The following is a 27,566-nucleotide window of genomic DNA, read 5'->3' as shown; positions in this document are numbered from 1 at the left end:
CCCATTCCCATACAAACACTAATTTCTGACCGCCTTGCCTACCCGTCAAGATGGGGCATTTTACAAAATCCCAGCAAAATTGCAACCATTCCGAGCCACTCTGGTTAGCCTATTAAAATAACACATTGATTGGCCTAAATAACACTCTGGTTAGCCTAAACGTCACACCGGTTGGCCTACAGTTAGCTTAGGTATTTGTGGTTTGCCCTTATAATGGGATAAGGGATTTCTAGCTTGCTTGGTTCACATGGCTCCAAGTCGTAGGAGTCATGCAAGCTATTAAGGTTAGCTAAATTACACATTGGCTAACCTAGTTAACCTAACTTTTGTTCATTTTACTTTCTATCGAAAAATAAGGTTCTTGCAATGTCTTATATAATATAACACATATAACAAATTAGACCATGATCAACTAACTTTAATTCTGCTTTCACATTTGTTTTGGAGATTTCAGTCCACTTTTCAATTGTGACTAATGATTGTAGCAGTAATTACCATGCTATGAGCATTTCTGAACTGCTTTTTGCTATTTTTTAAAATTAAGAAGCTAAACATTTTCAAATCTAACTATGGAGCATCACTTTATAACATGAGAATATTGTTATTTGGTAATATTAAATGATTCTAAAGAATGACGTTCCGAAGACATGTAGCTATACAACAATGATTTTGTATAGCTTATTTTAAGGCTTTGCAGCTCCATATTAGAACTATTACTGCAATAACCACAATGTAAATGTAAATACATTCTGTAAATGTAAACACGACACTTTTTTGAAGAAAAAAAAATCCTGCAGAGAAATGAGGAGACGAAAAAAATATCCTGCAGAGCATTTAGGCGGGAAAAACCCCCCCCCCCCCTCCCCTCAAGAGTTAAATGGTCGCCCCTAAGCTCAAATAAACTTACACTTAATATAAAGAAAAAAACTGTTATTTTTTGCCCACACCAAAAACAGCTTAATTACCTGCCCCAGATTATTATTTTTGAGAATGAAGAAAATAAGAATGTTATTCTTGAACATAAGAACTGCATTCAATTTCTTAGGTTATTGATTGATGAAAATCTAAGTTGGGAAGACCATATTCATACCCTCACAACCAAAATAAGCAAAACTGTCGGTTTAATTGCGAAGTTAAGACATATTGTTCCCAATCACATTCTTAATATTTACAAGTGCCTCATTGTACCTTATATGACGTATGGTTTAACTTCTTGTCCTTCAAAAACGTGCACTCCGTGTTAATCATTATGCTCAAACAAGGGAGCATGCAATACCTCTTTTCTTGAAAGGAGAACTTCTACTGCTCAAATCCCTAATTATGAGAAAATTGTTAATTTGATGTATGACACCAACACCAATTTTGCACCGATTAAAATTTCGAATTTCTTTTCTAAAATTACTAGTGTTCATTCTTACAGCACACGCTCATCGACATGTGAGCATTTTTTTACCAAACAATCGGCACTTAACGTTCAAAGTAAGGCCTTTTCACGTGTTGCTGTTAAAATCTGGAATGGGATACCAACTAGTCTCAAAAACGTATTCAGAAATTGTTTTTAAAAAACTATTAGAACAAAACTAATTGAAATTCTAGAAACTGAAAACTCCTATGCCGACATAGATACTTTAATTAACAAGATGAAAAATTACATTTCTTACTGAACTTAAGTTTAGTCTGTAGTTTTCTTCTTTACATATTGATCTTTTACCTAGAATGCTTTCTTCTCCTTTTCTCCTAAATTCTTCTACTTTCTAAATATAAGAAAGGACGAAGAGTAATGCTTACATGTTGTTGTTGTTGTATATAATAACCATTCACTTCTTTTTAAAAAATTGTCTAAATAATTCTGTGTACAGTCTGGCTTGCTACGATTAGCTTTTCGCTATTTGCAAGCCAGCCCAGTAATAACTTTAACTGTTTGCTGTAAATAAATAAAACTTGAAAACTTGAACTTGAATGTAAAATTTATACACACAGCAAAATCACATGTAAGTATAACCGTGATGTTGTTACCGATTTAATTTACTTTTCCAAATCAAATCGCTTTGCTTCAAGTCCTTTAGCCTAATTTCTGCAAATTCTAACCAAAGTCACACAATTACGATATAACAAAAGGAAACTGAGAGAAGAAAGTACCGGTGTGGTTGGAACTGCCGACCCCAGTTGTAACTTTGGTTGTTCTGCGTATCACGGTTACGCCTGAAACGCTGGATACGCTTGATAAGCCGGACACCCCTAATACCTTTGCTGCGCTTGATACGCCATATAGAGCCTTAGAAAGGAATTTGGCACCCGACTCTGGGAGAATAATTGATTAAAATCCAAGGGTACGTTCGATTGACCCTATTCCGGAATAAGAGTATGTGGAGTGATGATTTAAAATGGTTTTGAAGCAACAAGGCATTTTAACAGGTGTTTCACAAATTTATTGTGAATCTCCGCAAAAACGAAGGATTTCTAACTTTGATTCCATGTTCTCAAACTCATTAATTATTCATAAGGCTGTAAGCCAATAGGATTATTGCATTTGGTCAGGTGCAGTGGTTTGGATACCCAGTGAAACCCTTATGGCACTGCAAGCAGTGTTTGAAATTTGTTGAAACACTGCTGGCAGTGTTTCAACAAATTTGAAACACTCCTAATCTGCATATTCATTAATCATGGTAAGCAGTGCATTCCAGAGTGCGCAAATACCAGGAAAAACAATTGATTCCATTTCATTCGTTTGAGAAGTTATTCCAAACACTCATTCTGCGTGTTTCATTGCGATGACAAACAACTCGAAAACAATAAAACACTCAAGCCCGGAGGCCCTCGTGTTTCAATAGTTTTCTCGTTGTTTGAAATCGCAATGAAACACTTGAATTCGTGTTTGAAATATAACTACTCCTATTCTGGAATACGGTCAATCGAACTCATCCCAAACCAATTCCAACTAACTCCAGCATGTGTTGACCTTGAGAGCCTTAGAAAGGGATTTAGCGCTCATCCAAATTCAAAGTACTCAAACATGTGTTGACTTTGAGAGCCTCAGAAAGGGATTCAGCGCCAGCGGGACCAACTTCGCTGCCTTTCAAATCCAAGGCAGTCAAGCATGTGTTGACTTTGAGAGCCTCAGAAAGGGATTCAGCGCCAGCGTCACCAACTTGGTTGAAGCTCAAATTCAACGTAGTCAAGCATGTGTTGACTTTGAGAGCCTCAGAAAGGGATTCAGCGCAAGCGGCACCAACTTCGTTGCGGGTCACATTCAAATTAGTCAAGCATGTGTTGACTTTGAGAGCCTCAGAAAGGGATTCAGCGCCAGCATCACCAACTTGGTTGAAGCTCAAATTCAACGTAGTCAAGCATGTGTTGACTTTGAGAGCCTCAGAAAGGGATTCAGCGCCAGCGGCACCAACTTCGTTGCGGCTCACATTCAAATTAGTCAAGCATGTGTTGACTTTGAGAGCCTCAGAAAGGAATTCAGCGCCAGCGTCGCCAACTTGGTTGAAGCTCAAATTCAACGTACTCAAGCATGTGTTGACTTTGAGAGCCTCAGATAGGGATTCAGCGCCAGCGGCACCAACTTCGTTGCGGCTCACATTCAAATTAGTCAAGCATGTATTGACTTTGAGAGCCTCACAAAGGGATTCAGCGCCAGCGTCACCAACTTGGTTGCGGCTCACATTCAAATTAGTCAAGCATGTGTTGACTTTGAGAGCCTCAGAAAGGGATTCAGCACCAGCGGCACCAACTTGGTTGATGCTCAAATTCAACGTAGTCAAACATGTGTTGACTTTGAGAGCCTCAGAAAGGGATTCAGCGCCAGCGGCACCAACTTCGTTGTTGCTCAAATCCAAAGTAGTCAAGCATCCGTTGACTTTGAGAGCCTCACAAAGGGATTCAGCGCCAGCGGCACCAACTTCGTTGCGGCTCACATTCAAATTAGTCAAGCATGTGTTGACTTTGAGAGCCTCAGAAAGGGATTGAGCGCCAGCGGCAATAACTTTGTTGTTGCTCAAATCCAACGTAGTCAAGCATGTGTTGACTTTGAGAGCCTCAGAAAGGGATTCAGCACCAGCGGCACCAACTTCGTTGCGGCTCACATTCAAATTAGTCAAGCATGTGTTGACTTTGAGAGCCTCAGAAAGGGATTCAGCGCCAGCGTCACCAACTTGGTTGAAGCTCAAATTCAACGTAGTCAAGCATGTGTTGACTTTGAGAGCCTCAGAAAGGGATTCAGCGCCAGCGGCACCAACTTCGTTGCGGCTCACATTCAAATTAGTCAAGCATGTGTTGACTTTGAGAGCCTCAGAAAGGGATTCAGCGCTAGTGTCACCAACTTGGTTGAAGCTCAAATTCAACGTAGTCAAGCATGTGTTGACTTTGAGTGCCTCAGAAAGGAATTCAGCACCAGCGGAACCAACTTTGTTTCCCGGCAAATCCAAAGTAGTCAAGCATCTGTTGACTTTGAGAGCCTTAGAAAGGAATTCACAGCCAGCGGCACCAATTTTGTCGAATTGCAAATGCAAAGTAGTCAAGCGTGTGTTGACCTTAAGAAATTCACAGAAAAGATTCACAGCAGTCACTCCAATATATATAGCTAGATGTTTAACAAGAAAGTTCTGTTCCAAGGTCTGAAGTAACTTAGACTGAAGGTTCTCTCCATGACATTTGCATTCCAATATACAAGAAAATACGAAATTTAAATCATCGAGCGATCTTGCAAGCTCTGCCATGCTTTTTACCAATGACACTGTCATCTCTTCAGATGTTGCAGACAAAATACCACTCATGAATAAAAACACTTGTTTCGCTTCATTTATGTTCCTTTCATCAATCACTACTGATTTACAATCTCTGTCTCCATCAAGGATCTCATAAGCAAGATAAAAGCCAGCAAAGAACTCTTGAAAGCTCTTGTGCAGAAAGCCAAAGCGCAAGGAACGTTTCCTCTTGCTGCCACCGGTCTGGATCGACAGAAATCCAAACTTGATCAAATTACTGGAACTGCCTTTCAATTTATTCTCGTCGAAATATAACTCTCCTTTACGTAAAGACTGCAACGCCATGCATCCCAACTGCACCAGGTCATCCTTGTAAACATCCAGTAGGTCCACATTACCGCCATTCGATGATCCAATTTTCTTTTCATATCTTAATAAAACACATCGAACTATTTCTATGTACAGCTGTGTCTTTTCCGGTGGAAGTACACCCTTAAAATCTTCCCAAATGATGCAAAGTAAAGCTGTGTTTAGAGGATTCCGAGTCAACTGTATTAACTCTGATCTATCACTCAACAGCTGTTTAAATAGTTCTTCTGCTAAGTGTTCCATGCCTTTAAAGTACTTAAGGATGTATATCTGCGCATCGTCAAAAGTGAATCCACTAATCTCCCACAGGGTGTCACAGTACCGCCTCACTGTCCTTCCAGCTTCGTGGCGTGATGTGATAACAATGCGGCAATTGGGTAGGACTCTACTTTCCAGAAGGTCCTTGTACAAGTCAAATTTACTGGAATCCACTTCATCAAGTCCATCAAGCACTAACAGAACTTTGGACTGATTTTCTCGAATGAAATCGAAGAGCCATTCCTTTGTGTCTTCGTCAATATCAAAAGGAAGAATTTGGTCATCAATGGCCTCCCAAATATCTGTTTCCACATCGCGACACCTCAAAAGCAACAGAACGTCAATCTCAGGGAAAGACTCGTCCCATTCTTTGCGTTTCATTGCCCAATCATATGCCAGTTTTTGACAATAGGTCGTCTTTCCCATGCCTGGGTCTCCTTCAATTAAAACAGTCCGTGGCTCTTTACAATCTTTGTGTCCTTTAAATATAGCTGTCATGTTGGTGATTTCATCAGTCAATGTTGCCCTTGTCTTTTCCTTGCCCACAATCTGTAACTTGGTAAAGATATCATCTAGATGAAAGCTGAAGTCTTCAAGCCATGGAACAGGCAGAACAGATTTTTCGCGAGTATTATAGAGCTGACGGATCCTTTCTATAATATTGGCAGAATATGGTAAATCTGCAAAAGACAAAAATAATGTTAAAAAAGGTGTTGCTTGAATTAATTTCCGCTCTGACCTAAACCTTATTGTGTTCTTAATTTTGACACCACGGAAGGTCACGTATTTAGAAATATTTCAAAAACAAACGTTACTTAAATGGTCACTTTTTGTCGCAAAACCAAGATTTTTCCCCGAAAATGTAGTAGGATAGTACTGCAAATTATTTTTTCACACTGCAAAGTTAATGTCATTAGGGAGGCAGTGTGGTCCAGTGGTTAGGGCGTTGGGTTTGCATGCGGCTGCTCCGGGTTCAAATCCCATTCTGACCTCTGGCTTGGCTTTGTTTCCGGTTGTCCCGGATAAACTCTACCACGCTTTGTAAATAGCCAACTGGTTGCCTCCCGCCAGCTGGGGTTCTTAATAATGTTTCTGTTAAGCTTGAATTGTTTCTTTCACCTTGTTAACAGTGGAGTGCCTGGAAGCTAACTTGATAGCTACGTGAACTTCCACTATAAAGAAAGCATTTACATTTTTTTACATCAACATTTACATAAGTTTGAGACTGATCTTTGCGCGTGTCATGCATCCGGGTTCCAAAACCTACATGTGTCAAATGGTGAAATACTTCTTTACTTTTCAACACAAGATATCATTTCGTCAGAAAAAAAGCTTTAACAGATCAAGTATCCACTCCAAAAAACACACAATAAATAATATTCTCCCTATCGTTAAGTGTAATTTGTAATAGTAATGGGGACTAACACACATCTCCTGAATGAAAATTAATGCTTAGTTTCAACTACCACATATCCACTTCAGCAACTTCCAGACCTTACTTAGTTTGTTTTATTTTTGCCATTGTATATGAGATTTGCAGACTATAAATAGATGCCAGAAAAAAATAAATGGTGCGGAAACCTAATTAAAACCATTAAGGCTTGTAAGCTTAGGTTCACTAACATGAAACTTTAGATGGATGTTAATTTAACAAAGATACAAAGTATGAAGTTTTTATATCTGTGATATAATTACAAAGTAGTGCATGTCTGGAATAGAATTTTTAAGTTTCTTTCTGAAGGATGCCAGAGATAGAGAGCCAATTATATCAATAGAGAGGGAGTTAAAAAGCTACATAAGGGAAGACGAAAGGAGTTTGCATGCCTTGTGTTGTAGCCTGACATTTCCTTTCAGTGATTTGAGTTTATTACCTTGATCATGCTGACTGCGTGTAATAGTTCTTGCAGCTGCTGAAAGAACATCAGCACAGCTTGCTTCTGGATGCACAGGATCTATTGTAAAATAATCAACACAGTCTGCTGTTAGGTTAATACAAAAGCAACAGCAAGAATTGTATTGCCACTGTCAAAGAGAAATATATTAACATTTAGAAACTAGACAGAAAAAAAGAACTCTTTAAGACATAGCTGACTGAAAAGAGAATGGACCAAATTAGGAAATTGATCAGCTAAAATTAACTATAATTTAGAGATGTAGTCGCAAAAATAGTACAAGTGCTGAAAATTAACACAGACATCCCACATCAGAGAGCAAAGCAAGTCCGTGGATGTGTATCAAAATGGCAGAAATATCTAAGACTTTAACAATAACAATTATTGAAACAGTGGGTGACAAATTACTACTTAATTTAACCGCAAAATTTCAACGTTAATTCAAAATGTCACATGCGAAATTACAATGTTGCCATGGCAACTCATCCCACAATGCCAGAAGTGGCGTCTTACCGTAATTTGTCACCAATGATATTTATAGCTGATCAAATCGCATACTCGTCAAGTCAAGTCAAGTCAAGTCAAGTCACTGTTGAGTTTGTTATTCAACCGTTACTTCCAGGTTGTTGAATTTTTTTTGGGAACAGAAAAGGGTCATTATTGGTAAAAACAACAAATACTTCTCACAGACTTGATCATTAATTTTGGCAAAATCCGATCATTCACCGGTTTGTAAATCAGATGTTATTTCAATAGTGAGAAAAAAAATCTAGAAGGTGAATAAGAATAAGTGTATTGTCTTATCGATTATCACATCTCCCAGGAGTAAAATCACCTTGTCAATACATATTTCTGTGCAGAGCTTCAAGCAGTTGTTGTGTTCGAAACTCCGCAAGTGGAATTCGTCGGGCTCTGGCCTCATCTCTGTCATCCATATGTCTTTGATTTTCCGGACTCGAGATGTCGGCCTTTATTGCTGCTTTCAGACAACTTATTGCTTGCTCCACGATGTTTAGAAACGGACTACAGTACAAATAGGACGGAAGCATTTTCAGCTCTGTGTTTGGGGCGGGAATCGTAGGGTTTCGGTGGGCCAGTGCTCCCTCTAACACTTATACTTATCCGCCAAAGTGTTTACAATAGAAAGGTTATTTATTGAAGGGTAAGCTGAAATTTATAAGAAAATAATTGGCAAATTTCTTATTGTTCAATTGAGATATTTGTCTTCTCCACACTAACGCCGCCCACAAATGCTTATGAATTTCAAACAGTGTGATGAAAATGTTATTGAATGGTTTATAAAGTTTGATGTTTGTCTATTGTCTATTGCTTTTCAAGATGGTGTTAATGACTTGAATGTTAGCGCAAATGAAAGAATATTTTTCTCTTTTCTATGCCGAATGACGCATAAGAATGCCTAAAAATGTTATTGAATGTTAGCAAAAATTCAAAAATCGTTATTGAATCTGACTTACGTGCAAATGTTCGTGTTTTTTCGCTCATGAATGTATCTTCGCGCTACTGGTTGTCATTTTACGCACATACATGCGTATTTTCTCGTAATGAACAGCAATAGGTGTATTTAAACTCTTTTTTATTAAAAAGCAGTCAAATTGGTCTTAACAACAAGGAGTAGATGTAATTTTCCACCCTCTGTGGCCAGCAGCGATTATAAATAGACATATGCGCCAGGATCTAATGCGCTTTTGAAACCAGTGAGCATGACGAATCGAAATACGTTGTATGTACTGTCGTTCATGGCCATTTTAGTAGTTTTTATGGCATCTTCGGGATCTCTCTCTCTCTCTCTCTCTCTCTCCCTCTCCCCTCCCCACTGATTTTATCAGTCATAAGAGCCTTTTTCCTTCTAGAAACTAACATTATTCCCTTCACTTTGACATTTTTTTTCGTTCGAGGGCAGACATCAGTCCTTCAAAATACCAGTTGTTGTAAAAGCACCCTAAGTTTCCGCTCCTTAACACCAACCTGCGTCTCCAGAAGTCTCCATTATAATAGACTCCCACTCATTCAGTTTGTGCTTAATTCTGTCGTCACCATCTTTCCACTGCTTCAGAAGTTCTTTGAAATGTTCCTCATCCCATGGATCCATTTCTTGTTTCTCAAGTTCACAAATGGCATCTTTATATTTAGCTCCACCCAATCTTACCAGTGTGTTCTGGATCTGTTCTCTGTATTTACAGAACGTTACATCACTAACAGAGGCCTCTTCGGCATGGGCTGATAGTGCATTCACACAATACTTCAACCGTACAATGTCAGACTCACAGCTGGTGTCAAGTGAATGAGGAGGTAGATCCCAGCCAGATGATGGAGGACTCAGGTTACAGATTGTCCTCAGAAGCACAATCAACAGAGAAGGGTCAAAGCCTGTGGATGATACTGAAGAGGGTTTAACTGAATACACTTTACTCCACTGCCCTGAATTGAGGATTCCCTCTCGTCGAAGAGATTGGAGCTTAGAGTGGACAGGCTCACGTTTCAAGTCACTGCTAAGATTTTGTGGAGGCATTATTCTGTCAAACACATCCCTCAACACTTGTGAGCCCAGCCTGACCAGAAGGCAACAGAGCAGTGTGTACTTAGTTTTTCCATCAACAGCACCTAAAACAAGTGTCAGAAAAGATCTCTGAGGCATTATTCTTGTTAGGTGAAGGGTCCCCACCATGACAACTCCTATTTAAGGTGAGTTTGCTTAATTCTTCAGGATTATCTACAAATAACATTTGTTACTTTCATTTGAAAATTTAACCTCTTATGGGATCACATCACCACTGACGGCCTGTGCTCCGATCCCAGACAACAAGACAACTCAGTAATAGAGTAGTTTTCCACCCACAATTTATGGATAAAAGGAACTTTCTTTAAGTGTCTAGTCGTCTAGCGCTGGAGCGCTAATTGGGGACACCGAGTCCGGGAATCGAACCCAGGCCACATTGGTGGGAGGCGAGTGCTCTCACTATTGCGCCATCCCTGCATTTAAATCGTGTTCAAGCTGAACTGTTTCGGGGTGTACTTTTGTTACTGCTCAGGTAATTTTCATAACTGTGATGTGCTTCTGCAGCTTAAATGTGTTTTTCGTATTTAGTCCAATCATTTTTGTAGGATCAACAGGTTTAAAAGCAAGGGTGACAGAACACAAACATTTAACAAAAAATAGTGACATCAACAGAGAGCCCTCAGTACTAAATTTTACTACTAGTGGACTACACAGGAAAGAGCTGTGGTTTACTAAGTTACATGTAGATTGGAGACCAATAAACCAATGCCTACAACTTCCTGCACTCCCTACAACTGACCTATCAATAACAGCAGCAACAGGCAAACAACATACTGACAGATTTATTTTAATAAAAATAACTGACTGACCTACTTTTCTAACAATACGCAATACAGACATTCGACTAAGATGCATCAAAATGCACCAATCACTGTTTTACAGTCTTAACAACCAATGACACAAAGGTTTAACTGACAGTCGCCCAATAACACCCATGACTTAATTGGCAATCAAGAGCTGCATCAACGACTAGAGAATTATCTCTCAAAAATTCATGGTTACCCCAATTTTCTTTTTGGATACCAAGAGTACTAACTAAGATCTACTTTCTCCATATAGTTTTAAACCGCGCAAAAGTATCACTTTATTAGTAAGCATCGCCATTAGGAAACCCGAGTATCTCGAGATGCGCAGAACATATGCGCAATAACAATAGTAGGCACCGTCCTTAAGAGGTCCATTTTTACCTGACAGAAGCTACTCCTGAAACTGCATCACATTTAACATGCAACAAATAAAGCTCCAATTCAAACAAGAATTATCTGCACCTGACCAGTAACTCTTTGAGTGATAAGCTTTCAAAAGATGTAAGAATTTCTTTGGGCAAATATACCAGTATACTCGGTATGACAGTTACAGTTACAGTATATATGATGATATAAAATTAAGCTTCAATTCGAGAAAGAACGCCATACATCGCTTTGCATTTTAAGACGGTATCCAACAGAAGTTCGAGTAACAAGTGGACAAAAACCTAGTACCATCATTATAAACATCGTACTGCAAACTTCTGTGCGACTGTTTTAAATATCTTCTCAAAAAAATCATTTCTAGCAGCACCAAACGTCAAAAACAACTGTTGAATTTCGTAAGAAACACTTGAAAGTACTGGTGAAATGAAACTGATGATGAAATTTCACCTATTACCTCAATTTCTCTGAACGTTGAATTTAATTTTTCTCGTTCCCATGGGAAATTGTTCTCGGTGTTATTTCAGGCAAATATTTATATCTTTAGCTTTCAGGAAACGTAAAAAGGACTGTAAAATACTTAAAATTATTCTGGTACCAGATTTTTGTCCACTAAAAACTGAAATTGCTCGATTTTCTACCGGATTTCGTCTTAAAGCTTTTTACAAATACCATTCATCAATTATCTTTAAAAAATGCATGGTTACCCCCAATTTTCTCTTTGGATTTCAATAACAATTGTTAAAATCTACATTTCCTGCATAATCATAAACCACGGCAAAAACACCTTTGAATTAGTAGGCACTGGCGTTAATGGAGTTTTTCACCGGTTAAACCATTCCCAGGTACCCCACGAAACACCCTGACGACAAATAAAATAGCCTGGCATTAGACAGACTGAAATCCGTTAAGTTTCACTCCCAGGGATCAATGAGTTAAAGTTGAACAAATTACATGTACTTTGGGTGCTAAATGTGCTTCAAATTCCCTAAAATCATACAACAGGATGTCAAGGTCTACAACATACAACAGCTTTTAGGGGGTTTTGAGCTGATACAAATAACCTTACAGGCATGGCAAGATTTGATGGCAAAGTAATTAATTTTTAAAACTGTTAACTTCACAGCAAAACACGGCGAATTTTGGGTCGAATTTTTAAATTGGCATTTTCTTGAAAATAAAAATGCACACGACTTTAAAAACCATACATTGCATTTAGAGATATAATAATTACAGGCTACATCTGGATAAAATTTGACCAAAACTGATTTTTCAGCTACATGTGGTCAATTTGAGTTTGACTATTGTGAACAACCTCTCTTGATTAGTTTTATCACGCAAAAATCACTTTCCACTTAAGTAACTTCAAGACATATTTCAGTGATCTGTATAAAGTACGGAAGTTACCTTCATGATGAGTGTGTGTGCTGCTTCCTGTAGCTGCTGCTAAAACAACATCAGCACAGCTTGCTTCTGGCTGCACACGATCTATCATAAAATGATCAACATGGTCTGTTGTTAGATTAATAAAACAAGCTAAAGCAATAATTTAATTGGCTCTATCAAATACAAACGAAGTCTATTTACATTTAGAAAATATTTTTCAAAACAGAAGCCCTTAAGACATAGACTGCAAAAACTACCCTGCTAAAATTGAAACGAAAATTGATTATTTAACTAAATATTACTCTAGGCTATTAAAGATGCATTAAACAAATTAAGCAAATCCTCAAAAATTACAGACATCACACAACAAAGAGTAATGGGAGTCCGTGAATGATGAAAACAGCAGAAATGTTAAAGACTTTGACAATAATAATGGATTCACTAATCGGAAATCCATGTCGGGTAAGGATTTCAATTAACAAAATCTGTCACAAAATCCGTTTTCAGTTTTTGTGTTCGATTGGAAATCCGAAGATCCTGATTTTAAGATCTAAATCCGGACTTCCCAATCAAAAGCACCCTTATCTTCTGGTCCGGGGGTGGTACTTTACAAATTTCTGGGTAGGGGATGTGCCGCTGGGACCCTGGAACCCTTAGCCTATAGCAAAGCTGGTTCAGCAGAATTTTGCTACCCTGTACTAGGATAAACTCCCCAAATTCTCCGTATCCTAGAGTAGCTGTTTTTGAGAAACTACTAAGGTCACCAACACAGTCCAGCCGAAACAAAACCTGTACCACAATCGTTTCTCTCTCAAAAAGGATTTATTTATCCTTGTCAGATACATAGAGTGGCACAATGCCAGGGAATGCCATAAAACTAGTACTAGGATCTTAAATTCTACTCTAACAGCAACAGGCAACCAGTGGAGTTTTTTTAAGTCTCGGAGTAATATGTTCAGTCTTCTGAGTGAATGAAAATAAACGTGCAGCAGAGTTCTGTGCATATTGAAGTTTTTGAACGAGGTTTTGTGGTAAACAGGACAGTAGCAAATTACAATAATCAAGTCTAGAAGTCACAAACGCATGTATAGGTACAAACAATGTAAGATAAAAATCTCCTTATCTAAATCTCCTTAGCTAAATGTCGAGGTTGATAAAAGGCAGTCTTGCAGACAGAGTTAACATGTTTCTTCATCTGTGAGTAGTGTTTTGTCAAACCAGACTCCAATGTTTCTAACAGATTCAGAGGCTTTAATTAGCTCAGTGCCTGCATACACAGAATCCAGAGATGGAGACGGTCTGTGCTGAGCATGAAGTATCAGCAACTGTCTTATCATTGTTCAATTTGAGCTTGTTGCCCGTCATCCATTCATTGATGTATATCATTGCCCATCATTCATTCATTAATATATGTACATGAAAAATGCTTCGTTTAATTAATAAACCTCTTTCAACCACAGGCCTTTGCGTGGTTCTGTTATTGTTTACATGCCTAAAATGGTTGCGGATGGACTGCACCTGACCTTTACCCTAACTGAAGGATAAGGGGTAATTGTGAAGAAGAGCTCCCGGAAAACCTGTCGGCCGACAGGATAACCTAAGTATCAATAAAGTTGGGTGGGATACAAATCTACTTTTTGATAACACACAAGGTATTTTATAGACTTCATAATTGTGCAGTCTTCTCTTGCTTGATAAAGTCATTGTGTACTGATCAAGACAAGGGAAAAGTGATTTCTTCAGACAGAAAACTCTGAAAGTTACCGGCAGTTTTTTCCATTTCAAGTGAAATTGTATTTCCACATTCATTCATTCATTCATTCATTGTTTTAGCCCATCGAATCTTTCCAGATCCATCGGGACGGGAATCACTCAATATCGCCAGTTCACGGCATCTGTAAAATTTATCGTGGGTCCTTCTCAATGTTTTGAGTCTTCGAAACCTGGTGAATTAGTGGAACTTTCTGGTAGAAACCACGGTTATCTAGCGTGAATAGCAACTGTTTTCGGGCTTGATTGTCCGGGCAGCGAATTACGTGACCGAAATATTTCCTTTGCACTGATTTTACGAAGTCTGATACTGGAATGGTGTTACAAACGGCGTGGAGTTTCTTGGTTGAATATTTGAACCCGAAATTCTCGTCATCATCACTTGCGCTTTTAGCGCAGGCCCAACTGTTTTGGATCATCGAACGGAGAAATTGGTTGTACACAGCGTAGATTCTGTCAAAGTTTCGTGCTGTAATTGTCCAGCATTGGCAGCCGTAGGCGAGACAGGACCTCACTTCGGCGTTAAAGGCTAGGATTCTTGTAGCAAGCCTGATGTTTTTTAATTGCAGAAGAATCTTTTTCTGGATGCAAATTTGGCCTTAGCTTGTTCAATACGCATGTTGATTTCTGCGTCACCGGTGTCATTGTTATCGAACTGGATTTCAGCGCTGAGGTAACGAAACTGTTCGGTGTTTTGGACTGTTTTGTTATCAAGCTGGATTATGGAACTTGGGTAGGATGCAAATGAAGACAGCACCGTTGAGGAAGAAGACGCGATTGTTTTGGGTTGGAGTCTTGGAGAAATTGAACATTTGATATCATGGTCTCGGTTTTGGTTGGATTGACCATCAGCGAGTATTGCCCAAACGTCCTTGATAGCTCGAATGTCGCTGTATCGAATGAGTTTTGTGACTCGGTCAGCAATACCAGGTCACCTGCATAACCGTACAAGGACAGGGTGTGTTCACCTTTTGGAGTGTTTCTCGGGTCTCGGTCAGCGGCTGGAATGGCGTGCCAGTTACTTCGGTAACGGTATGTGAAAAAATCAATGTTGAGAGTCCGTGCAAGTTCCATAAAATCTCGCATGCATACGTTGAACAGGAGTGAAAATAATACTGGCCCCTTGGGCCCTCCCTGCTTCGTACCACTAGTTGAGGGGAATGTTGCTGTTGGTCCAGCTTTCGGGAATCTGCAGCAAGTTCAACTGTAGAGATGCTCAAGAATATCCATGGTAGGTCCTGGCCAGGTGGAAAACGCGTTCGTACGCTGAAAAACATTGTCCTACGACACAATTTTTCATAAGCCGCGCTGCAGTCAACAAATGAAGTAAAATTAATGGTGGCTCCCGGTTTGCTCCAGAGACTTGTGTTGACCGTTTGAGTAGAAAAATTCCGTCATTTGTTGATTTGTCGTGCAAAAAACCGTTTTGATGGTAGTATATTGGCACTCAAAGCCAGTGTTCAAGCCCGTGTAGTATGATAGATATCGTAAGCTTGCAAATTGCCGATACAACGCTCAGTCCGCACCACATGGTCGTGCATGAACGCGGGTTTTTCCGTTTCCACAAGCACGTCAGGTTCGAAAATGACCATTCTTCAGGTACCAGTCGAGTGCACCAGACATGGAGAATTACCTGATACGGCTCCTGTAGAAAGTGTGGGCAGTCTCGGGCGTGTTTCAGGAACTCGCTCGGGATATTACTACTGGCTTTACGTTTTTTTGCTGTTTTACAGGCGTCGTAAACCTCGTCTAGGGTTGGTCGATCGTGGTTTACCGGATTTTGTACTGAAAGTTGCTGTAGGTTGGCAATAAATTGCGGCGGGGGTTGTGAGATGAGGGCAGCGGGTGCTCGTTGAAGTGACGGTGCTGCGAAGTGCTGCTTGAAGCGTGAGTAGCTTGTCTGGCCTATAACCGTCGGAAGGTACTGGTTTGAAGGTTTTTTCCGAGCGCTGGAGGTTGGTAAAAACCTTCTCGATTTGGCGATTAACCGCGTTCATGTTGATTCAAGAAGCTTCGTTGTCGTAGAAGATGTCACGAAGTTGCCGTGAACATGCTCAAATGTCTCCGTGTACCTGCCGGATCGCAGCTGGATCGCCATTGTCCATGTGTAACTGATCTTTTCGTGACTGGAGGTCTCGCAGTAGCTGATCATCAGCCCATGGGGCTTGAGCTTGGTCATGCGTGTATTTTGGGAGTGTTACCCTGGTCAAATAAACTGTTGAGTTAATTGTTATTCACTTTAATTTGCTTCCAAGGTTGTTGAAATTCTTTTGGAAATAGAAAACAATAGAGTCATTGGCAGACATGGGCATTTGGAAAAATCTGATCATTCATCGGTTTGTAAATTAGATGTTATTTCAATAGAAAGAAAATTAAAGGATTGTCAAGAAGTTGAATAAGGATGAGTGTATTGTCTTATCAATTACCACATCTCCCAGGTGTAAAATCAAAGTGATCATGAAAATAATGGTAATTGACATTAAAAGTGTCCCTAAGTACCTGGTTCCGTCACTGTCTTGTTGTAAAAAATTCAAATTCAAGAGAGAAATTATAACACAGTGATCGGGTGCTTGAGTCTCTTTAAAATTTTCAGTTTAGAGTTAAACTGATTATTTCCACAGTTTTATAGTAAAGCAGTCAAATTAGACTTAACAAGGAGTAATATTATTGTCCATCCTCTGTGGTCAGAAGTGATCATAAATAGACACATGCAACAGGATCTTGTGACCTTTTGAAACCAGTGAGCATGACAAATCAAAATACATTGTATTGTTGCTCATAGCCATTTGAGTTGTTTCAGTGGCATATTGGGATTTCTTTATTGGTGTTCCCCACCCTTCCCTCCCTCTGTCCACTGATTTTATCAGTGCTGTGATCGCTGCTCACTCTCTTCCCCTTGTACATGGGAGTTCTTTGCATTTTGCTAGATTTCTATAGCGTTTCCCAGCCATAAGAGCATTTTTCCTTCTAGAAGCTGGCTGCTGCCAGGCATTTCAGGCAGCCATTACCAATAAAGTACACAGTAGTTGGTGATTCACAGTAATAAGCAGCTAACAAAAAACTCCTTTCACTTTTTTTTTCCCAACAGAAGACACCAGTCCTTAAAAATACCAGTTGTTGTAACAGCACCCTAAGTTTTTGCTCCCAAAAACCCACCTGCCTCTCCAGAAGTCTTCATTATACACTCCCACTCATTCAGTTTGTCCTTAATTCTGTCGTCACCATCTTTCCACTCCTTCAGACGTTCTTTGAAATGTTCCTCATCCCATGGATCCATTTCTTGTTTCTCTATTTCACGAATGGCATCTTCATATTCAGCTCCACCCAATCGTAGCAGTGTGTTCTCAATCTGCTCTCTATGCTTACAGAACGTTGCATCAGTAACAGAGGCCTCTCCAGCATGGGCTGATAGTGCATTCACACAATACTTCAACCGTACAATGTCAGACTCACAGCTGGCATCAAGCGAATGAGGAAGTAGATCCCAGCCAGAGGATGGAGGACTCAGGTTACAGATTGTCCTCAGAAGCACAATCAATAGAGAAGGGTCAAAGCCTGTGGATGATACTGAAGAGGGTTTAATTAAATACAACTGACTCCACTGCACTAGATTGAGGATTCCTTCTTTTCTAAGAGACTGAAGCTGAGAGTGCACTGGCTCGTGTTGCAAGGCATTGCGAAGGTCTTGAGGACGAATTGTTCTGTCAAACACATCCCTCAACACTTGTGACCCCAGCCTGACCAGAAGGCAACATAACAGTGTGTACTTGGTTCTTCCATGAACAGCACCTGAAACAAGTGTCAGAAAAGATCTCTAAGGCATCATTCTGGTTACAAAGGGCCATCATCATAAAAAAATCATTTAAGGTGAGTTTCCTTCAGTTTCCACGATTTTCTAGGAATAAAATTTGCTACTTGCATATGAAAATTCAATAGGATCACATCACCAGCTCTGATCCCAAGACAGCTCAGAAGTAGAGTAGTTTGCAACACACGGATTCAAATCCTGTTCAAGCTGAAAATTTTCAGGCTTTAGGTTTGTTACTACTCAAGTAATTTTCATAACTGTGATGTGCTTCTGCGGTTCAAACGTGTGTCTATTGTGTTTAGTCCAATCATATCTTCACACGTGCTCAACAGGTTTGAATGCACGAGTGACTCAACACAAACACGTAACAACAAAATTTAATGGTGACATCAACAGAGAGCCTAAATTTTACCCCCAATGGACAGTACAGGAAAGACCTTTAATTTACAAACTTAGAACAAAGACCACTAAGCCAATTCCAACAACTTCCTGCTGTCCCTACAACTGACTTATCAACAACAGTAGCTACAACAGCTTTATTTTAATAAAAATAACTGACTGGCCTAGCTATTTTGCTAACAAAAAGACGTTAGACAAAGATGGATCAAAATGTACAAATAACTATTTTACAGTCTTCATGGCCAGTAACATGAAGGCTCAACTGACAATCAACCAATAACATCATGACTTTGCTAACCAATCACTGCATCAATGACTAGAGTATTAATACCATCTACTGATGCTACAGAAATCACTTGACTCTGAAGATGACTAATCTGCTCAGATACATGTAATTTGTCCAAACATCAGTCAATGTCACCCTTGAAAGTGACCTTCACCTCGAGTGTGTAAATATATTACATCGACTTTTATCACAGAAAGTCAACCACATGACTGTAGAGTACTTCAAGAGTGCACACATTTTCTAATTTTCACGGTCACAACTCAAAATCGATTTCTCTCAAATTTTGTCCAGATGTAGTGTGATGTTTCCCAATGCACTGTCAATATAGTTTTTGGTGATGGGCATTTTCCTTTTTGAGAAAAAGCAGATTTACGAATTAATGCTGCGACCGCCATTTTTTTACACCGTTCAAAATAATTAAGTTACACTTACTTTACTGTCAAACTTTCCTAAAAGAGGCAATCCAGGTCAGCTCAAGACCTCCTAAAAGCTACTCTATATCATCAAGACATCCAGCTACGTGACTTTTAACAAATTAGAATCTTGTTTAATTTTGCACCCAAAATAATTTCAACTTGCATTAATATTTTTTTTAAACTTGACTGAAGGTACATGTATCCTTGATACCGCATCATTTTTAACATGTAATAAAGCTCCAAATTTACTAATATTTGCACCTTTAACTCTTTAAGTAATAAGCTTTCATGTTTCATGTTTTAATCTGTTTCTTAAAAGTGCTTAAAGATTTAATTTCTCTAATATTGTTGGGAAGGCTGTTCCACAACATTGGACCATTCACAGCAAAAGCTCTTCTTCCATATATCTTAAGGTACCGGTAATACCACGGGACAACAAGAAGTCTTTTGGAGGAAGAGCGTAAAGACCTGGTCAGTTCATATTTAGTGATCATGTCAGATACATAGAGTGGCACAATGCCAGGGAATGCCATAAAACTAAAACTAGGATCTTAAATTGTACTCTAACAGCAACAGGCAACCAGTGGAGTTTTTTTAAGTCTCGGAGTAATATGTTTAATCTTCTAAGTGAATGAAAATAAACGTGCAGCAGAGTTCTGTGCATATTGAAGTTTTTGAACGAGGTTTTGTGGTAAACAGGACAGTAGCAAATTACAATAACCAAGTCTACAAGTCACAAACGCATGTATAGGTACAAACAATGTAAGATAAAAATCTCCTTATCTAAATCTCCTTAGCTAAATGTCGAGGTTGATAAAAGGCAGTCTTGCAGACAGAGTTAACATGTTTCTTCATCTGTGAGTAGTGTTTTGTCAAACCAGACTCCAATGTTTCTAACAGATTCAGAGGCTTTAATTAGCTCAGTGCCTGCATACACAGAATCCAGAGATGGAGACGGTCTGTGCTGAGCATGAAGTATCAGCAACTGTCTTATCATTGTTCAATTTGAGCTTGTTGCCCGTCATCCATTCATTGATGTATATCATTGCCCATCATTTATTCATTAATATATGTACATGAAAAATGCTTCGTTTAATTAATAAACCTCTTTCAACCACAGGCCTTTGCGTGGTTCTGTTATTGTTTACATGCCTAAAATGGTTGCGGATGGACTGCACCTGACCTTTACCCTAACTGAAGGATAAGGGGTAATTGTGAAGAAGAGCTCCCGGAAAACCTGTCGGCCGACAGGATAACCTAAGTATCAATAAAGTTGGGTGGGATACAAATCTACTTTTTGATAACACACAAGGTATTTTATAGACTTCATAATTGTGCAGTCTTCTCTTGCTTGATAAAGTCATTGTGTACTGATCAAGACAAGGGAAAAGTGATTTCTTCAGACAGAAAACTCTGAAAGTTACCGGCAGTTTTTTCCATTTCAAGTGAAATTGTATTTCCACATTCATTCATTCATTCATTGTTTTAGCCCATCGAATCTTTTCAGATCCATCGGGACGGGAATCACTCAATATCGCCAGTTCACGGCATCTGTAAAATTTATCGTGGGTCCTTCTCAATGTTTTGAGTCTTCAAAACCTGGTGAATTAGTGGAACTTTCTGGTAGAAACCACGCTTATCTAGCGTGAATAGTAACTGTTTTCGGGCTTGATTGTCCGGGCAGCGAATTACGTGACCGAAATATTTCCTTTGCACTGATTTTACGAAGTCTGATACTGGAATGGTGTTACAAACGGCGTGGAGTTTCTTGGTTGAATATTTGAACCCTAAATTCTCGTCATCATCACTTGCGCTTTTAGCGCAGGCCCAACTGTTTTGGATCATCGAACGGAGAAATTGGTTGTACACAGCGTAGATTCTGTCAAAGTTTCGTGCTGTAATTGTCCAGCATTGGCAGCCGTAGGCGAGACAGGACCTCACTTCGGCGTTAAAGGCTAGGATTCTTGTAGCAAGCCTGATGTTTTTTAATTGCAGAAGAATCTTTTTCTGGATGCAAATTTGGCCTTAGCTTGTTCAATACGCATGTTGATTTCTGCGTCACCGGTGTCATTGTTATCGAACTGGATTTCAGCGCTGAGGTAACGAAACTGTTCGGTGTTTTGGACCGTTTTGTTATCAAGCTGGATGATGGAACTTGGGTAGGATGCAAATGAAGACAGCACCGTTGAGGAAGAAGACGCGATTGTTTTGGGTTGGAGTCTTGGAGAAATTGAACATTTGATATCATGGTCTCGGTTTTGGTTGGATTGACCATCAGCGAGTATTGCCCAAACGTCCTTGATAGCTCGAATGTCGCTGTATCGAATGAGTTTTGTGACTTGGTCAGCAATACCAGGTCACCTGCATAACCGCACCAGGACAGGCTGTGTTCACCTTTTGGAGTGTTTCTCGGGTCTCGGTCAGCGGCTGGAATGGCGTGCGAGTTACTTCGGTAACGGTATGTGAAAAAATCAATGTTGAGAGCCTGTGCAAGTTCCATAAAATCTCGCATGCATACGTTGAACAGGAGTGAAAATAATACTGGCCCCTTGGGCCCTCCCTGCTTCGTACCACTAGTTGAGGGGAATGTTGCTGTTGGTCCAGCTTTCGGGAATCTGCAGCAAGTTCAACTGTAGAGATGCTCAAGAATATCCATGGTAGGTCCTGGCCAGGTGGAAAACGCGTTCGTACGCTGAAAAACATTGTCCTACGACACAATTTTTCATAAGCCGCGCTGCAGTCAACAAATGAAGTAAAATTAATGGTGGCTCCCGGTTTGCTCCAGAGACTTGTGTTGACCGTTTGAGTAGAAAAATTCCGTCATTTGTTGATTTGTCGTGCAAAAAACCGTTTTGATGGTAGTATATTGGCACTCAAAGCCAGTGTTCAAGCCCGTGTAGTATGATAGATATCGTAAGCTTGCAAATTGCCGATACAACGCTCAGTCCGCACCACATGGTCGTGCATGAACGCGGGTTTTTCCGTTTCCACAAGCACGTCAGGTTCGAAAATGACCATTCTTCAGGTACCAGTCGAGTGCACCAGACATGGAGAATTACCTGATACGGCTCCTGTAGAAAGTGTGGGCAGTCTCGGGCGTGTTTCAGGAACTCGCTCGGGATATTACTACTGGCTTTACGGTTTTTTGCTGTTTTACAGGCGTCGTAAACCTCGTCTAGAGTTGGTCGATCGTGGTTTACCGGATTTTGTACTGAAAGTTGCTGTAGGTTGGCAATAAATTGCGGCGGAGGTTGTGAGATGAGGGCAGCGGGTGCACTTTGAAGTGACGGTGCTGCGAAGTGCTGCTTGAAGCGTGTGAGTAGCTTGTCTGGCCTAAAAACGTGGGACGGTATTGGTTTCCAGGTTTTTTTCCGAGCTCTGGAAGTTGGCAAAAACCTCCTCGATTTGAAGATTAACCGCGTTCATGTTGATTCGAGAAGCGTCGTTGTCGTAGAAGATGTCACGAAGTTGCCGTGAACATACTCACATGTCTCCGTGTACCTGCCGGATCGCAGCTGGATCGCCGTTGTCCATGTGTAACTGATCTTTTCGTGACTGGAGGTCTCGCAGTAGCTGATCATCAGCCCATGGGGCTTGAGCTTGGTCATGCGTGTATTTTGGGAGTGTTACCCTGGTCAAATAAACTGTTGAGTTAATTGTTATTCACTTTAATTTGCTTCCAAGGTTGTTGAAATTCTTTTGCAAATAGAAAACAATAGAGTCATTGGCAGACATGGACATTTGGAAAAATCTGATCATTCACCGGTTTGTAAAATAGATGCTATTTCAATAGTAAGAAAATTAAAGGATTGTCAAGAAGTTGAATAAGGATAAGTGTATTGTCTTATCAATTACCACATCTCCACGGTGTAAAATCAGGGTGATCATGAAAATAATGGTACATGTAATTGACATAAAAGTGTCCCTAAGTACCTGGTTCCATCACTGTCTTCTTGTAAAAAATTCAAATTCAAGAGAGAAATTATAACACAGTGATCGGGTGCTTGAGTCTCTTTAAAATTTTCAGTTTAGAGTTAAACTGATTATTTCCACAGTTTTATAGTAAAGCAGTCAAATTAGACTTAACAAGGAGTAATATTATTGTCCATCCTCTGTGGTCAGAAGTGATCATAAATAGACACATGCAACAGGATCTTGTGATCTTTTGAAACCAGTGAGCATGACAAATCAAAATACATTGTATTGTTGCTCATAGCCATTTGAGTTGTTTCAGTGGCATATTGGGATTTCTTTATTGCTGTTCTCCACCCTCCCCTCCCTCTGTCCACTGATTTTATCAGTGCTGTGATCGCTGCTCACTCTCTTCCCCTTGTACATGGGAGTTCTTTGCATTTTGCTTGATTTCTAGCATTTCCCAGCCATAAGAGCATTTTTCCTTCTAGAAGCTAGCTGCTGCTAGACATTTCAGGCAGCCATTACCAATAAAGTACACACAGTTAATAATTCACAGTAATCAGCAGCTAAGAAAAAATGCCATTCTTTTTTTTCCCAACAGAAGACATCAGTCCTTAAAAATACAAGTTTTTGTAACAGCACCCTAAGTTTTTGCTCCCAAAAACTCACCTGCCTCTCCAGAAGTCTTCATTATACACTCCCACTCATTCAGTTTGTCCTTATTAATTCTGTCGTCACCATCCTTCCACTGCTTCAGAAGTTCTTTGAAATGTTCCTCATCCCATGGATCCATTTCTTGTTTCTCTATTTCACGAATGGCATCTTCATATTCAGCTCCACCCAATCGTACCAGTGTGTTCTGAATCTGCTCTCTATACTTACAGAACGTTGCATCACTAACAGAGGCCTCTCCAGCATGGGCTGATAGTGCATTCACACAATACCTCAACCGTACAATGTCAGACTCACAGCTGGCATCAAGCGAATGAGGAAGTAGATCCCAGCCAGAGGATGGAGGTCTCAGGTTACAGATTGTTCTCAGAAGCACAATCAATAGAGAAGGGTCAAAGCCTGTGGATGATACTGAAGAGGAGTTTGCTGGATACAATTGACTCCACTGCACTGGATTGAGGATTCCTTCTTTTCGAAGAGACTGAAGCTTAGAGTGCGCTGGTTCATTTTTCAAGGCACTGCAAAGGTCTTGAGGATGAATTGTTCTGTCAAACACATCCCTCAACACTTGTGACCCCAGCTTGACCAGAAGGCAACATAGCAGTGTGTACTTGGTTTTTCCATCAACAGCACCTGAAAAAGTGTCAGAAAAGATCTCCAAGGCATCATTCTGGTTACTAAAGGCCATTATCATAAAGACCTCATTTAAGGTGAGTTTGCTTCAGTTTTCATGATTTTCTATGAATAACCATTGCTACTTTCATATGAAAATTCAATATGATCACGTCACCAGTGATCCCACAAGACAGCTCAGAAGTAGAGTAGTTTCCCACCCACAAGTTACGGATTCAAATCCTGTTTAAGCAGACATTTTTCAGGCTTTACGTTTGTTACTTACTGCTCAAGTAATTTTCATAACTGTGATGGGCTTCTGCAGCTCAAACATGTGTCTATTGCGTTTAGTCCAATCACATCTTCACATGTGCTCAACAGGTTTGAATGCAAGAGTGACTCAACACAAACATGTAACAACAAAAAAATTAATGGTGACATCAACACAGAGCCTAAATTTTACTACCAATGGACAGTACAGAAAAGAGCTTTGGTTTACTAACTTAAAACAACAGGAAACCAATTCCAACAACTTTCTGCTGCCCTACATATGACTTATCAACAACAGCAGCTGCAACAATAAAAATAACTGACTGACACATAAAGACATTAGACTTAAAGATGGATCAAAATGCACCAATCACTATTTTACAGTCTTCATGGCCAATGACATCTAGGCCCCAACTAGCAATCAACCAATAACATCATGACTTTGATAACCAATCACTGCATCAATGACTAGAGTATTAATACCATCTACTGGCAAAACACATTCTTGACTTTGAAGATGACTTAAATCCACTCAGATACATGTAATTTGTCTAAACATCAGTCAATGTTGAAAGTGACCTTCACCACTAGTGTGTAAATGTGATACAGATCTGCCCCTCATGTTGTATAATACATTGACTTTTATTACGGAAAGTCAACCACATGACTGCTCAAGATAGTACTTCTAGAGTGCAATAACATTATTTTTCTAATTTTTACGGTCACAACTCAAAAACCGATTTCTCTCAAATTTTGCACAGATGTAGTGTATGATGTCTCCAAATGCACTGTCAGTATAGTTTTGGGTCATGCGCGTTTTCCTTTTTGAGAAAAAGCAGATTAAGAATTCCTGCTGCAATTGCCATTTTTTGCAACGATCAAAATAATTAAGTTACGCTTACTTTACTGTCAAACTTTCCTAAAAGAAGCAATTCAGATCAGCTCAATACCTCCTAAAAGCTATTTCATAGTATCATCGAGACATCCAGCTACGTGACTTTTAAGAAATTAGAATCTTGTTTAATTTTGCACCAAAAATAATTTCAACTTGCATTAATACATGTATCTTTGTTTTAACTTGACTGAAGGTACATGTATCCTTGATACTGCATCATTTTTTAACAAGCAATAAAGCTCCAAATCTAACAATATTTGCACCTTTAACTCTTTAAATAATAGCCTTTCAAATGATATAAAAATTTATTTGGGCAAATATACATGTATATGCACTGCATGACAGTTTACCAAATTCATGTATTTTTTACCCTACAACAACAACTTTATTTATTTGTACCAACAGTAAAACAATAAATTTCAAAATATTACAAAAATAGAAAGGAGTACAGGCTGCCCCAAATAACCATAGGGGCTAAAGAAATAGGACAGCCACACTCTGGTGATTAAGCTAATATAAATTAGGTCAGATGCACACATATACGCACACAAGCGCCAAAGCAAACAACACATAAAAGACTGAGGAAAACAAAATGTCAAAAACAACGGAAGGCCAGAAGAATTATGATGTTAAGATAATGAGAATTTTTAATAGTTTTCAATAAGAATTAGCTTTAGGTTTTCCTTAAAATGTTTGAGAGGAAGACTTGCTTTAGGTCATCACTTATATCATTCCAGACTTTAGCACCCTGAAAACGTATATTAAAGATTCCATAATTGGTTCTGGCTTTCGGAATTGCATAAGTCATTTTGCTAGATAATCTGGTATTATAACTATGTACATTCCTAACAGGATTAAAGTAATGGTCAAATACAGGAGGTAGGAGTTTATGTTATGAAACTTATACATAAATACTGCTAGTTGAAGGGCAATAATATCAAACAGCTTAACAACTCTTAGATCTTTAAATAAAGGACTTGAATATTCATTAAAACTAGTAAAAGTACTGTAATTATTCTTAAGGCTTTCTTCTGTAATATAAATAAAGGTTGTAAAGTTGTCCGATAAGTACCACCCCGAGCAATTATGCAGTAATTTAAGAAAGGTTCAACTAGAGCATAGTATAGGCTAAGTAGTATTTTGGTACTTATGAAATTAATGGAGCTTAGAAAGAATGCCCATGCTTCTCTTGACTTTTTTAGAAATATAAGTAATATGAGTCTTCCAATTAGCATTATAATCTACCTAGACTCCAAGGTATCTAATAGAAGTTTCTTGTGTTAACATTTGATTGTTTATAAATAACATGACCTGTTTGCGCAGTTTTCTTTGGATAGGACGAAAAATGACAAAATTTGACTTCTCAATATTTAATGAAAGTCTATTTGCACATAGCCAAGTATGAACTTTGTCAAGTTCAGAATTAATCACACTTTCAAGCATATTTATATCCTTATGCTGTAAGAATAAATTTGCATCATCTGCAAAAAGATGAAAATCCACAAGACACTGGTTGAATGTCTGAGGTAACAGCACCCAGGGATACAAACTGTGTTCTGTTGCTCAAATATGAAGTAAACCAGTCCTTAACAACACCTCTGATACCAAAGTAATCAAGTTTTGTGAGTAGAATTTGGTGATTAACAGTATCAAAAGCTTTGCTAAAATCTAGGAATATTCCACATGAATAATCATGGTCTTCGATTGCCAATTGCACTTGGTCAATTATACTAAGAACTGCATGTTCAGTTGAATAGTGAGAGCGGAATCCAAACTGTTTACTATAAATAAGTTGTCTCTTATCAAGAAAGTCAACTATCCGCTTATACATAAGCTTTTCTAACAATTTATTAAAAATAGAGACTAACGAAATGGGTCTATAATTGTTTAAGGTTGTCTGAGAGCCCTTCTTAAAGACTGGAATTACTCTAGCCATCTTGAATTTCTCAGGAACAATTCCAGTAAGAAAAGATGTATTAAATATTGTCTGTAAGGGACCTGATAATTCACACTTAAGAATCCTTAAAATAAAAATAGGAATGCTAGAAGGACCCACAGCTTTACTAACATTAAGTTTAGCTATTTCTTCTTCAATTTCATTTTCAGTCACCGGAGACAAAAACAAGCTATCAAGAATAGGA

At 39.1% G+C, this 27,566-nt stretch overlaps 1 protein-coding gene across 2 annotated transcripts in view; it reads right to left on the bottom strand.

The window, feature by feature from the left end:
- Positions 1-397: 397 nt before the first annotated feature.
- The window catches only part of LOC137993484 (uncharacterized), a 39,052-nt gene continuing 11,883 nt past the window's right edge, over positions 398-27,566 (bottom strand). For both annotated transcript variants that reach the window (XM_068839376.1, XM_068839377.1), the window contains 6 exons: positions 23,646-24,281; positions 17,309-17,941; positions 12,404-12,484; positions 9,215-9,850; positions 7,208-7,288; positions 398-6,016 (listed from right to left, as the gene is read on the bottom strand). In XM_068839376.1, coding sequence (XP_068695477.1) covers positions 2,982-6,016; positions 7,208-7,288; positions 9,215-9,850; positions 12,404-12,484; positions 17,309-17,941; positions 23,646-24,281 — 5,102 coding nt within the window. In that variant the 3' untranslated portion in view covers positions 398-2,981. The remainder of the gene's footprint in view (positions 6,017-7,207; positions 7,289-9,214; positions 9,851-12,403; positions 12,485-17,308; positions 17,942-23,645; positions 24,282-27,566) is intronic.

This window comes from Montipora foliosa, chromosome 2, assembly GCF_036669935.1.
Source record: "Montipora foliosa isolate CH-2021 chromosome 2, ASM3666993v2, whole genome shotgun sequence".
In the NCBI taxonomy this organism is placed as follows: Eukaryota; Metazoa; Cnidaria; class Anthozoa; order Scleractinia; family Acroporidae; genus Montipora; species Montipora foliosa.
This window is presented reverse-complemented; position numbering and strand designations above follow the sequence as displayed.